The sequence below is a fragment of the Rattus norvegicus genome, chromosome 17 (assembly GCF_021556685.1).
Source record: "Rattus norvegicus strain SHRSP/BbbUtx chromosome 17, alternate assembly SHRSP_T2T, whole genome shotgun sequence".
In the NCBI taxonomy this organism is placed as follows: Eukaryota; Metazoa; Chordata; class Mammalia; order Rodentia; family Muridae; genus Rattus; species Rattus norvegicus.
In genome coordinates this window covers 11,802,285-11,815,000 of record NC_141550.1, presented here as the reverse complement: position 1 = coordinate 11,815,000, position 12,716 = coordinate 11,802,285, and the positions used below count along the sequence as shown (strand labels likewise).

Here is a 12,716-nt window from a genome sequence, read left to right as displayed (position 1 = left end):
AGTGTCTAGAATTCAGGAAGCCAGATCATGCGGATGATCAGATGTGCTGTTAGACAATCTTCTGGGACTGCTTTCTGGGTTGGCATCCAGACACTGGAAAGATAAAGGGCTCCTCCAGCTTGCGGTGGAGCGCCAGCGGACGGGTCCCTGAGAGTCCATAGTCTGTACTGGAAGCACAGGGGCTGAACCTACATGCACGGAACCTTTCAGGTCATCCTCCTGCTGCATGACCCCCTGCCTGGGCCCCGAACATTTTATTTTCTACCTCCCTCCATAGGCTCAATTAATGCATGAAGTCATTCAAATGTCACTGAACCGACCCTGTGGAGAGCTGTCTTCTCCAGAAGAAGATGGAGATGTTCCCTGTGGTCAAGCCCTGCAGACACAACCTCCAGAGTGAACATGTATATGAGGAAGTAATGCCTACCTTGGGAAACGGAGTCAATTAGAACTCAGACACCATGGTTTTGTTTCATTTTATTTTTTTGTTTTTATATTTGAAAAAACTAATATTTCATGGGGAAATTTCCTATCTGAGTAGATGTAGAAAAAGCTTTTGCTTTTCTAGACAGCACACTTCTGCAGAGACAGTGCCGGGGACAGTGGACAGGGGTGCCTGGGACATATGGTGGCTGTAATGTGTGCTGACAGGCATGAGCTCTGGTCACAGACTCTCTGAACAGCTGGGCCTGGCTGTTGTAGTCCATCCATTTGTCTGTGGAAGGTTGGCTGTGTACCTTGGAATTGTTTCCTTGTGTTTTCTGTCTTTCTACAATGGCAGTCCTATGGAGGCAAACATGCCTTCTCATGGACCCTGAGGTGGTTCTTTGTGCAAACTTTTCTTTGAGGCTGTCCTGGCATGGCCAACCCCCACTTTCTTCTGTAGAATAGGCCTGACCTAGATCGTGAAGTCTTGAGCCTCAGCTACCTGTGAGGCAGAAAAACCCTGCTCATGACTGAGCCTTGACTTAGGGAAGTGGCTGATGAGGCCTTGAGTTTTTGCAGGGAGTTCTCCTGCACTTTATATTTACTTGACATAAAGTTTGTTAAAAAGCCTTTTACCTGTCCCCAAATGTCTTTCTGCAAGATTTGAGGAATTGCTTTCATGAGTATCTGACTTGTAGGCTTGGGCAAGTCTCTTCTGTGAAAGGTGTCTGCCATGCCTGGGGCCCCTAAAGCCCTCATTGTTGTCAGTTAGATGAAAGATATTCATAGTCCGTAGTTGCTCTGACTTCAAGTCATGGCCTTCTCGCTGCTCCAGGACTGCAGCATATCACCCACACAGCTCAAGGCGTGGTCGAAGCTCTCTGTTCCTTTCTCTTTCCACAGCTTCAGTTCTACCTCTTGTTAATCTGCAGCTCCAGTGTCTTCTGCACATCAGGCTTGATGAACGAGGGTTCTCCAGCCTCTCGCTGCCTGTATCCAGGGTCTGTCCAGAACGAGGCCTCTTGGAAGCTAAAATGGAGATCCTCTTGCAGGGTCTCACCATGTGATGAGTTTGAGTGACACCACGTCCTGGCAGCTGCCTTGTACCAGGAAGAGCTTGATTGAGATAGACATTGGCTTCATTGGGGTTGGCTTGTGCCCGGTGGTCAGTGGATGCCATGCCGTGAATATTTAACCATAGGGTGAGATGCCCAAACTGTAGGAAGCTTCCCAGCACAGAGGGCCACCGAGAGGTATTGGCCCATCCTTGTGCTTGTCTCCCAGCAGCTCTTTGGATGGACTTTATAGCCTTTAACTGGGGTTTATATTCTATTCCTGGAGCTGATGTTTTAATGCCATTTCCAGGGACTGATGATTTAGGGTGTGCGGTTATAATCCGTTCCTGGGAGAGTTGACGTTTGGTTTGAAATCAGGCATGGTCCTTAAATGGAGTTTATGGCCTCCTTGCCAATGGAGCCTGCCATTTACCATCCTTTTTTTTCCTTGACTTGCTGTGGTCCATTTTACCGTCTGACAGAGACAACCCCTGCAGCCCCATTCACTCCCTGATGATGGGGGGTAAGTCTGTATTCTTTCTCCCTTGAAAACCTCAAGTGTGCATGGCCCCTGTGAGATCCACCATGGGTGTAGTGGGTCAGTGTTCTCTCTCCTCAGTAACTAGAAGCTTAGCTCTTAACTGCCATGTTGTTTCCTGAGGCCAGAAGTGACTCAAGTCCTGATCTCACGTCCTGGAGTGCATCACCCCCTTCACATGAGCTCAGCTGACTAAGAAAATGTCTGAACATGAGTGTTAGGAGGGGACAGAGGAACCAGCTCCCCCACCCTCTCTCCCTCACAATTGTGGTTAAGGATGTTCCTTGTCTACCACTTCAACACCTTATCTCTCCTTTTACTGCCATGCTCCCCACCATGCTACTCATGGATTCATCCTCTGAAACCATAGGTCCCCAAGAAACAGTTTCTCCGGAAGTCTTCATAGTCATGGTATCTTATCACAGCAATAGAAAAGCAACTTAAGTCAAAGGGGAGAAGTGTTGCCAGGAATTCTTCTGTGTTGCTCTCTGAATCAGCTCGCATAGCAAGTTAGCAAGACACAGGAATCCAGCTGTCTGCCTGTCCATCTAGGTACGGAGGAGTGTTCCCCCACACCCTAGGAATTAGAATTTGGGTCCTTGTGCTTGTGTGACAAGAATTTTACTGACTGGGCCATCTGTCCAGTCACCAGAATCATTTTTGAGACATTCCAGTGCAGTGAACTTGGTTTTTTCCTTAAAACAAAAAAAGAAAAGGAAAAAACAAAAACAAAACAAAACTAGGCAATGCTAAGGGACTCACTGTGAAGAAACGGGAGGCCCCAGTAAAGCTGCCTGTAGTCCTTCTGAGACTTGTTCCATAAGACCCTGGGGGAAAAGAGCTGATGGAGACCTGAGAGCTGCTCTGACTTGCAGGTGATGGCCTGCTCGCTGCTCCAGGACTGCAGCATATCACCCACACAGCTCAAGGCGTGGTCAAAGCTCTCTCTTCCTTGCTCTTTCCACAGCTTCAGTTCTACCCTCTTGCTAATCTGCAGCTCCAGTATCTTCTGCACATCAGGCTTGATGAACAGGGGTTCTCCAGCCTCTAGCTGCCTGTATCCAGGGTCTGTCCACAATGAGGCCTCTTGGAAGCTGAAATGGAGATCCTCTTGGAGGGTCTCATCCTGTGACCACTTAGAATGACACCAGGTCCTGGCAGCCGCCTTGTACCAGGAAGAGCTTGAAGGAGACATGTTTGAGTGCTCAAGGCCTGGGGGGCTTGCCATGGGACAAGGCAAAGCTGGAGGAGATGTGCTTCGTGAGGTCACTAGTTGTGTTTTCCACTCACATCGAGGAGGAGGAGGAAGAGGAAGAGGGGGAGGAGGAGGAGGAGAAGGAAGAGAAAGAGGAAGAGAGAGAGTAGGAGGAGGTGGAGGAGGAAGAGGAAGAGGAGGAGGAAGAGGAGGAAGAAGAGGAGGAGGAAGAGGAAGAGAGGGAGGAAGGGAAAGAGGAGGAGGAGGAAGAGAGGGAGGAAGGGAAAGAGGAGGAGGAGGAGGAAGAGAGAGCAGAGGAAAAGGAGGAGGAGAAGGAGGAGGAGTCATGCTTTGGTCTGTCTTGGATGGAGAGCAGAACACTGGATTTTGAGGACAGGATGGGGAGTTTGGTCCACATGGTCGTGGTAAAGGATGCATTTTTGGCATTGTCGTCACTGGTGGGGTAGAATCACATGTAAGTGTTTGTGATTCCTTACAAGTAAGGGAATTTAGCAGGGTAGGTGACAAAGTTGAATCTTTGTGCAGCAAGTGTTCCTTGACTAGAGGGAAGGAGGCCACTAGAGGCAAGTTGGCCATAGACTGCTCTGTGGAATGCCTAGGTGGCTGGTGGTCTTCGGCAGCTTCTGGTCTGGATTCTTGAGCCGAGGCATCTCTTCTTAAGAGCTGGCAAAAGCTGATGGTGTCAGTAAGCAGGCTGCAGGAGACAGGACATAAGTTGCAGCTTGGAGCATTCATTCGGCAGCAGGAGGTGGACAAGCTGAGCAGGAAAGGCCACCTGCAGCCACAGCTCCACACTCGAATTAAACAGTAGCGCTGTGCACGCACCCCACCTTCCCAGAGGGCCCCTGGTCCCATGGTCAGCCCTTGCCCTTTGTCCCGAGTGATCTCCTCACAGGCATGGGCGTGAGGAGCCAGGAAGCACTGGAGACTTCTCACCTCTGCAGGAGCGAAAGCAGGCCCCTGTCATCCTTCCCTCTCTTCCTGCTGTAGCCTCTGTAAGCTAGAAATACAGATGGGGTGATTGTGGGTAAAGGAGGGAACAGAGAGCCTACGGGAGCCTGAATGCCATGTCCCTTCTGTGGAAATGATCAACTAAACAGGAGCTCAAGCTTCGCTGAATGAGGCCACAGGCCCCAAAGCACTAAGTGCTGGGCACATGTGGGATAGGACCTGACCATAGACCGGAGGCTTCCATTTCCGCCGAGCTCCATGGACTTCATGATGTCCCTGTGGAGAGGAGGGAGGTCCAGTGTAGTGGAAGAGGAAAGTGTCTTTAGAAGTGAAGTAACCCATTTGCCTGCAGACGCATGCAGCATGTTTCTGGTCCTACCCACACCACCCTCCTGACCGCAGCCAACCATGGTCGTCCCTGGCTTTATTCTGAGCACAGCACCTCGGCAATGTCTTCACTTCTGATTCCTTCCATGCAGCCACAGCCGCATGGTCTGCAACTCATTTGGTGTCATCCCTTGGGAACAGGGTAGATGAAGTCACCTGTCCAGGGGAAGGAAGGAGCCTACCTTTCAAGGTCCTGATTTTCTTCCTGGCCTTGTTGTGGTCCCTCTTCACCACCTAATAGACAGAGATAACAGACACCACCTGCAGCCCCATTCACACCCCTGTGATGAGGGGTAAGTCTGTATTCTTTTCCCTTGAAAATCCCAAGTGTGGACGGTCTCCGTGAGACCCACCACGGATGTCATTGGTCAGTGTTCTTTCACCTCAGTAAGCTGAAGCTCAGCTCCGAACTGCCTTGTCATTTCCTGAGGCCAGATGTGACTCAAGTCCTGATCCTATGTCCAGGAGTGCATCACCCCCTTCACATGAGCTCAGCTGACCAAGACAATGTTGTGTGAGCATTAATGTGAGGAGGGGGACAGTGGAACCAGTGTTCAGAACGTTTTTTAGTGGAGCCTATCCATCCCAGGTCCACAGTTCCGTGACCACTGAGACATAGTGCTTCTTTCTGCTCTAGGAGGTCTGAGAGCAGATATCACGCAGCCCTCTCTCCCCGTCCTACCCGTGAGTTCTCATGCGGATGTGGTTCCCGTCTGCTGAGATGCCCTGTCCGCCACCTCCCTATTGGATTTGGAAAGTGTTGCCCTAATAGAGAAGGCTGTGTTGGTGTGGATGGAAGGCAGTCTTACCCTTTTGGTGGTGGTGGAGGCGCCCTCTGCAGGTGAGGGTGAGGTGAGTGGGAAGAAATGTATCCACAGGTGGAAGAGGCCCAGTCCACAGGCGAAGGCCAGGATCATGTCCATTGCCCACGTCGTGAAGGTGAGGCTGGTCCATTCGGTTGGAGGAAACGGAAGTGAAGGTAGTTCCATGGCACCGTCGTGCCCTACAAGTGCCTGGCACTCCGTGAAGGTAGTGCGTGGCCTTGTTCTGGATGCCTGAGCGAATGTTTTAATTTGTCATTCCTTCAGGCTGCATCAGGGAGAGAAGGTTCTCTGACTGAATCACACTGTTGCCCTCAGGCAACTGATCTCTGATGGTTCGCTCTGGGTGTTAGCAGCTGCTCCCAGGCCTACATCACAGAGCTCCTGGGTCCCTGTCACAAAGGGCCCCTGAGATTGGGGGAGGGGTAATGGGAAGAGGGGACCACCAATCTCCCTATTCTCCATCTCTCTTCCTTGTCCTCCATCTATCAGCCTCCACAAGTCTTCTGTCCTCCACAGCTTTTCATAGCTCTGTTTCCACCTGCATACCCTGTCAAAGACAGTCTTGCCCACTTTCTGTTTCTCTCTATCCACCGAGAGAGGCCTGCTCACCTTCTGTCCCCACCCCCTCATTCCAAGGGAAGGGCTTGTCCACATTCTGTGGGCTTTTGAAACCACAAAAACACCCCCAGTGACACACCTCCTAATCCTTCCCAAACTGTTCCACCAACTGGGAAGTAAACATTCAGACAGATGAGCCTTTGGGAGTTCATTCAAACCCCCACATTCCCCTTTGTCCCTCCATAGGCTTACAGCTCTATCATAAAATGCCCTCATGTTGTGGAAATTATTTAAATCCTGGCCTTTGTTTCTACCCCTCCTTTGGTATGTGAATTCCCGGGAGAAATACACAATGTTTATATTTATAATAAGCATTAACATAAGAGCTGGGTAGATGAGGTCTGCCCTCCATGCTGTTTGAATCTACTTTCCTATCGATATTATTACTATTTACTATATTTCATCTGGGCTGCTCTTAACTCCAATTGACCAGCCCTCAGGGCCACATTCACATAGCTCACCTCACTCATGGCGGCTCCTCCCTCTGAGTTCTCCACTCCTCTTCCCTTCTGTTCGTTCTTGGAGCCCAGGCCTGTGAAACCTAAACTGTTAGCACCTTTATATCCCCATCAGAAGTAGTGTGGGGGTAGGGTCACTCAGCATCTTAGGTCTTTCCTGCAGATGCCATCTCTTGTGACAGCAAGTATAGGGGGCTCAAATTAGGGTTAGAATACAGGCAGCATTAGGCTAACCCACTTATACTTAGTCAAACTTAAAAGTCTCCATAGACTTTCACAGTCTGACTATTGTTCAAAGTTCAAAGTCTCTTCTGAGACTCAAGACAATCTCTTCACTGCAACCCTTATAAAAGCACAGTTACGTGTTTCGACATACAGTGGTGCAGAGTACGTGTTTCCATTCTGAAAGCAAAGAAAGAGGGCACAGTGAGGAAATACGAGATCAAGGTGGGACCGAAGCCAATCTAGCAGATGCCAAACTGCATGTCCATGTGTGACGGCACAAGGCTCTTCAGCTCTCCCACGCCTTCCAGCTTTTTTACTGCAATGCAATTATCCCCCTTGTGTTGATTCCATACCCTGCGTACAGCCCTCCAGGGGCAAGTATTCCTTAACTCTGGCCTTCAACTCTCAGGATCCTCAACACAAACCAGGCATAAGCCTCATAGCTTCCTGCAATGGCTTCTTGGTGCCTCCATGTGGGGTTGTCCCTACACCTTTAACCTCAGAGGGTGATTCCACAGCCCTGTTACTCATGTATCCTTCATGGTTTTAAAGCAAGAATTACACGGCCAATGAGGCCATGTTCTTCTGCCTGCTTTGGATAGAACCAGGACTGTCCTTGAATCTCACTTGTATAAACTTTGGTTTCCTGATGCTCTTTGAAATCAGGTAATTCGGTCTTTCCCCCTCAATATTTTGTTTGTTCACTGTGCATTCTGATCACAGCCCCCCTTTCTCTTATCTTCCCAGTCATGCCCTCACAAATCCCTCTTTCTCCATTAATCCCTTTCATGCTCCTCAGAGAAGAGGAGGCCCTCCCTGGGTACCATCCCACCTCAGGACATCTAGTTCCAGAAGGACTAGACACATGCTCGCCCACTGAGGTCCAATTAGATGGTCCACCTAGGGGAAAGGGATCCAACTGTAGGCAATAGAATCTGTGACAGCCCCTGTGTCAATTGTTAGTGGACCCACATGAAGACCACACCCCACATCTGTTACAAATGTGTAGGGAGCCTAGGTCCAGCTTCTGCATGCTCTCTGGCTGGTGGTCAGTCTTTTTGAGCCCCGGGAACAGAGAATTCTTTAGCTCTTTTCATAAGTTGCAGAATTAGTTTGGGTAAAAGGTCTCATCCTGAGGGCACAACTCCCTTTCATCCATTTCTCTTTATCCTTTTAGGCATCAAGGCTACAACATCAAACTTCCTGTGCTCTTTTCTTCCTCAAAGTATACATTTTATATTTCTTTTTGCCCCACTTGCTTTTTTTTCACTGAATACCTGCTAATGATTATCACTGAGAACCACAAAACAAAGTCATTATTAAACTCTATGAAAGCTCTAGTCCAAAACCCTTCAATTTAGCCTCAGCCGAGTATAGAAAGCAACCTTTCTCCCGATACTATGACACGAATTGTCTCTAGCCTGGTTTGTAAAATTAACTTTTGTTCACCAGATATAACTGATCTTTCAGAGGCTTACTGCTGGATAAGCTTACTTTTTTACGATCTCTCTGAACTCTGGCTGGCTGATTCAACTCAACTGTTCAGACTCAAACTCTTTTCTGTTGGGGTCTAGTAATTGTCACGGAACTACACGGACACCAATCTCAGTCAGACAGGGATAGTTTATTAAGCATAAGCCCCAGGACTTGTCCATCAGGGTCATTGTCTAATTCAGAAGCTGGACCATGATCCCTTTTATAAGCCTCAAATCTACAAACACATGTGTCAAGTTATCCCACCAATCAGGATTTAGGGATAGGGGATTTCCTTAGGAACATTTCTCTTTTGTACATTTATCCTGTTCCCGTTGCCTGGGGAATTCAACAGTGGCAGGGGACTTGCCTTGTCTAGTATTCATGTCCTAAGTTGTCTACCAGGATGGGACTTGTCTAGCATTCGTGTCTTAACTTGCCAACCAAGATTCAATTACCCACATACATGTGTCTTCCTGCCAAGTAGAATGTGAGTTCGCAGGGAGGTCTTGGGAACTTAAACTTTACTTGACCACTACTCAAAATGGAAGTCTCATATCAAATTGCCTCTTATGTTGGTGCAGGTGTTTCTCTTATGTTGATGTCCATCCCAGGGGCAGCTTATACCATGAAAGCTTATACACAGGTGCAGGAAGTGCTGGTGGGTGGTTGGTTCATGTCCAAGCTTATCGTGTGTAACTATACAAAATAGTTCTACTGACTTGTATCATGGTTGTTTCCAAGGGCACTGAACAGAACAGAATATGTAATCGATCTTGCCATTAGAAAATTTCCTAGTAATAACAGAAACACATGAGAAAGTTTTTTGTTTTTATCATGAAAGGCTAGCCAGGTAAGTGTTACCTAGGTTTTAACATTTCACTTAGGTCTCAACATTCCATGTGACATCGTCACTTTGTCTTTTCTCAAATTAGATGCTGCTTTCCAACATGACTGCTTCCTTCTACAAACTCACTTTACCTTCATTGTTTGGGATTAAATGTGTGCACTAAGTGTGTGCCTATATTCCATCCAGAAGCATTAAAAGTGTGTCATTCCAGCTGGATCCCATAGACCTAGAAGGCCTTTGGATGCGATCCCTTGCCAGAGAGAGCAGCCATGTTGCTGGATTAGACTTCCTGTACACGGGTTGCTAATGTTGTCTTCCTGTGGAGCTGCGCCTTCACAGTCCACACTGTTCTCAGTCCTTCCAAGCCTGTATAGGACTGCCCGTTAAGCCATCTTTACAGCATGCAGTCACTTTCCTACCCCACAGTCTTCCACATTCCTCAAAAATCAAACAAACAAAACATCCCAGCAAGGTCACGGTCACATTGACATCTCTGGGTCCACTGGCATAACCATGTGATTGTTCTTGTTTGGGGCATTTCTAGTGTCATTTCTGTAGCTGTGATAAAATACCTAGCAGAATCAATTTAGGAACCATGGAGTTTATTTTGTATTACACTTCTTGATTAAAGACCATCATTGTAAGGGAGTAAAGGCCTGATTTTCAAGCAGCTAATTACACCACATTCCTAGTCAAGAACAGAGAGAAATGGCTGCACCCATGCTGCCAGCTTGCTCGACCTTGCTCTCCCCTGTCCTTTGGAGATCAGGACAACGTGTGCAGGGAATGGTGCCACCCACAACGGTCTACATCTTCTCACTTGATTAGGAATTCAGACAGTGGTCCCATAGGCCAATTGACCTAGGTAGCCCTTCAACAGACACTACCTTGTGTGTGACTCTAGGCCAGTGGTTCTCAACCTTCATAATGCTGTGACCCGTTAATACAGTTCTTCGTGTTGTGGTGACCCACCCCCAACCAAAAAATTAATTTTGGTACTACTTTATAACTATAATTTTGCTACTGTTATGAATCATAATATAAATATCTGTATTTTCTGATGGTGTTAGTCAACCTCATCGAAAGAATCATTCAAAAACCGGAAGAGTCACAGGCCACAGGTTGAGAACCACTTGTCTAGACTGTCAAGGTGACAAAACTAGCCATCACATGTAGAGGGCATTCAGGTCAGTTCCAGCTCAGGGCTCTCTGAGCCATGTTATTTTCAGCAACAGAAACTTACTCTCTACCTCTAGGGGATGGCGGAGAGTGGTCGCGGACATCAGAAATAAGCTGTACATGTTGGATCTCTCTTAGATAATTCCCACCAGTACTTAAAAGAGAGCTTTTATGTGTAAGAAGGTGAGATATTTTTTGGTTGGTCTTTTGCTCTTGGAGGGACCACCATCAGCCCAGGTGAAAAAAAGTTATGAAAACTATATGTCTATAATTTATATGCAGAATTACATTTGTTATAGTTTTAGGTAAATAGTTGATAGTAGGACTGTTTGTGTCCTTTACAGACACACTTGTTATCTTACCTTTGACCATATACTTAGGCTCTTCTATGAGCAGATCATAACTTAGATAACTCAATTATATTAACCTACATTCAGCCACATGGCTGGTTATCTGTGCTCAGGTAACATTTATCTGTCTCCTCACATTTTCCTGGGTGCCTCTTCCTACACCTGCACTATCGCAGAATTCTTTCTGCCTCCAGATGTCCCTTCTCCCCTTTTCTGCCTAAGCTCTAGGCCATAGGCTTTTAATTGACAGGGTGATGCATCCAAACAATATACAAGAAATTCTCTTTACAATTCTCTTTTTTAGTCCAAGAAGAGGCTCTTTTTCCATCAAATATAAATTGAACACACTTACAACAATGAAGAGACAATTATGGAAACTGTTACATAAGATTTACATTCATAATGTTTAGTCCATAGTATTTGGCAACTTCAAAAATATTCTAATATCTTCCTGTTTTGGCATGTTTAAAGTTTTATATTTAATTCAATTACTATCCTAGTTTGTATTACCATCCTATAAACTATCTTCTTATACCTAGAACATCTTCTCAAATCCTAAATAACTTAAGTTTATATTAGGAGTATTATTGTTCAGTCTTCAACCCTATCAGAGACTTGAGAAGGAATAAATATTACCTGAGCATGCAGGGGGCATTGGGACGCAGCTTCCAAAAATTATAGAAATGGAAGAGACAGCTGACAGCCTGGATAGTCCCCAGTAGTCTCTGTAACGTTGGAGCATCTATCTTCAGTCTTCTGGCCCATAATATTTGATAGACATCTTGTGAAGCAGGAATTATGAAGGACTTACTCACCCTGTATTGGCAGAGGTTGGCAGTTGACTTCCCTGAGCCCTCTTCTCCTCTGTAGACAGATTTGTCTGTAGGTGGAGCATGGGCCTTTTCTTTGCCCAGTGGCTGGCCTGCCACAGTTGAAGCGACTCTATATGGAGGCTATTGATGCTCATCCTCTGCTTTGAAGTGCAATGGGGTACTGTTGAGAGTTGACATTTCTCAGTGTCAAAATGATCTTAAATTCATAAATTGTGTTTCAATGCCATGTTCCATGAGTCTCTGAGGTTTCTGAAGGTCATCTACTCAGAGGATATGTGACCAAGCAAATATCGCCTGTCTCCAGCTCCCTATTCTCTGTTCAATGCAGGCTGCATATTCCTGTGATAACCTAGACTAATATCTAACACGACTATGAGCTTAAGCGTCTGGACATTCACTTGCACTATTTAATCATCCTAAACAGTTTGGAATAACAGCTGTTAAAAAAGCTGGGACTACACCTTGCATATTTAAATGAGTTCTATAGACATTTGCCCATCTAAGAGTTAAACATACATTTATTATTTTGTAACAAATTAATCTTAAATTTTATATCAATATAAAAAGATTTAATGTGGGGGAACTCAAGCAGCAGGTCCACTGCGGTCCAGACACCGCCCGGACCTGAAGGGACCTGGTCAAAAGCTCCCTGCACCCAAATCCCGTGGGAGTGAGAGCTAAACCTTCAGAGAGGCAGATACACCTGGGCAGCCAGAAGAGACCTCACTCTGCCCCCATTTCTGACTCGAGAGGAAAACACTTAACGCCATCTGGGACCCCGGTGCATAGGGTCCCGGGAAAAGGCGGCACAGGCCCTCCTGGTTGCCGCCCTCATGGGGAGCTCAAAAGCAGCCCCCCAGGAGCAACTTAGGCCAAAGGACCAGAGGTAAGACCAATTTTTCTGCTCTAAGCGACCTGCCTGGTGGACTCTGGACACACTCCTACAGGAACAGCTGAAGACCAAGAGACAGGAAAGACTAAAGGCCTGAAAGCAGAACACTCTGTTCCCATAACTGGCTGAAAGAAAACAGGAAGACTGTTCCACAGCACTACTGACAAACAGGCTTATAGGATGGTCTACCACTGTCAGAAATAGCAGAACAAGGTAACACCAGAGACAACCTGATGGCAAGGGGCAAGCGCAGGAACCTGAGCAACAGAAACCAAAAGACTACATGGCATCATCAGAGCCCAATTCTCCCACCAAATCAAACACAGAATATCCAAACACACCAGAAAAGCAAGATCTTGATTTTAAATCACATTTGATCATGATGATGGAGGACTTCAAGAAAGGCATAAAGAACACCCTTGGACAAACGCAGGAAAACAT

The 12,716-nt window shown here is 46.8% G+C and overlaps 1 protein-coding gene across 3 annotated transcripts; it reads right to left on the bottom strand.

Annotated features, from left to right (window-relative positions):
• Positions 1–460: 460 nt before the first annotated feature.
• On the bottom strand, positions 461–5,711 carry LOC147999999 (spermatogenesis-associated protein 31-like). Of its 3 annotated transcripts, XR_015641475.1 has the most exons (4): positions 5,383–5,707; positions 4,756–4,807; positions 4,172–4,462; positions 461–3,929 (listed from the first exon to the last, which is right to left on the bottom strand). XR_015641475.1 is itself a non-coding variant. In XM_087591817.1 (3 exons), the coding sequence occupies exons 1-3, from the start codon at positions 5,560–5,562 to the stop codon at positions 4,452–4,454; spliced, it is 243 nt and encodes an 80-aa protein (XP_087447943.1). In that variant the 5' UTR covers positions 5,563–5,711; the 3' UTR covers positions 461–4,451. The 3 variants fall into 3 exon arrangements, 2 of the variants coding, with proteins under 2 accessions (XP_087447943.1, XP_087447942.1); XM_087591817.1 differs by having other exon boundaries at positions 461–4,462; positions 5,383–5,711; XM_087591816.1 differs by having other exon boundaries at positions 461–4,235; positions 5,383–5,645.
• Positions 5,712–12,716: the final 7,005 nt, after the last annotated feature.

Coding starts and splice junctions, on each gene's coding strand:
- LOC147999999 (XM_087591816.1), bottom strand. CDS start 5,562: ATGGAACTACCTTCACTTCCGTTTCCTCCAACCGAATGGACCAGCCTC. Junction 4,808..5,382: donor CCTCCACCACCACCAAAAGG/GTAAGACTGCCT, acceptor TCTGTCTATTAG/GTGGTGAAGAGGGACCACAA. Junction 4,236..4,755: donor GAAAATCAGGACCTTGAAAG/GTAGGCTCCTTC, acceptor CTGTATTTCTAG/CTTACAGAGGCTACAGCAGG.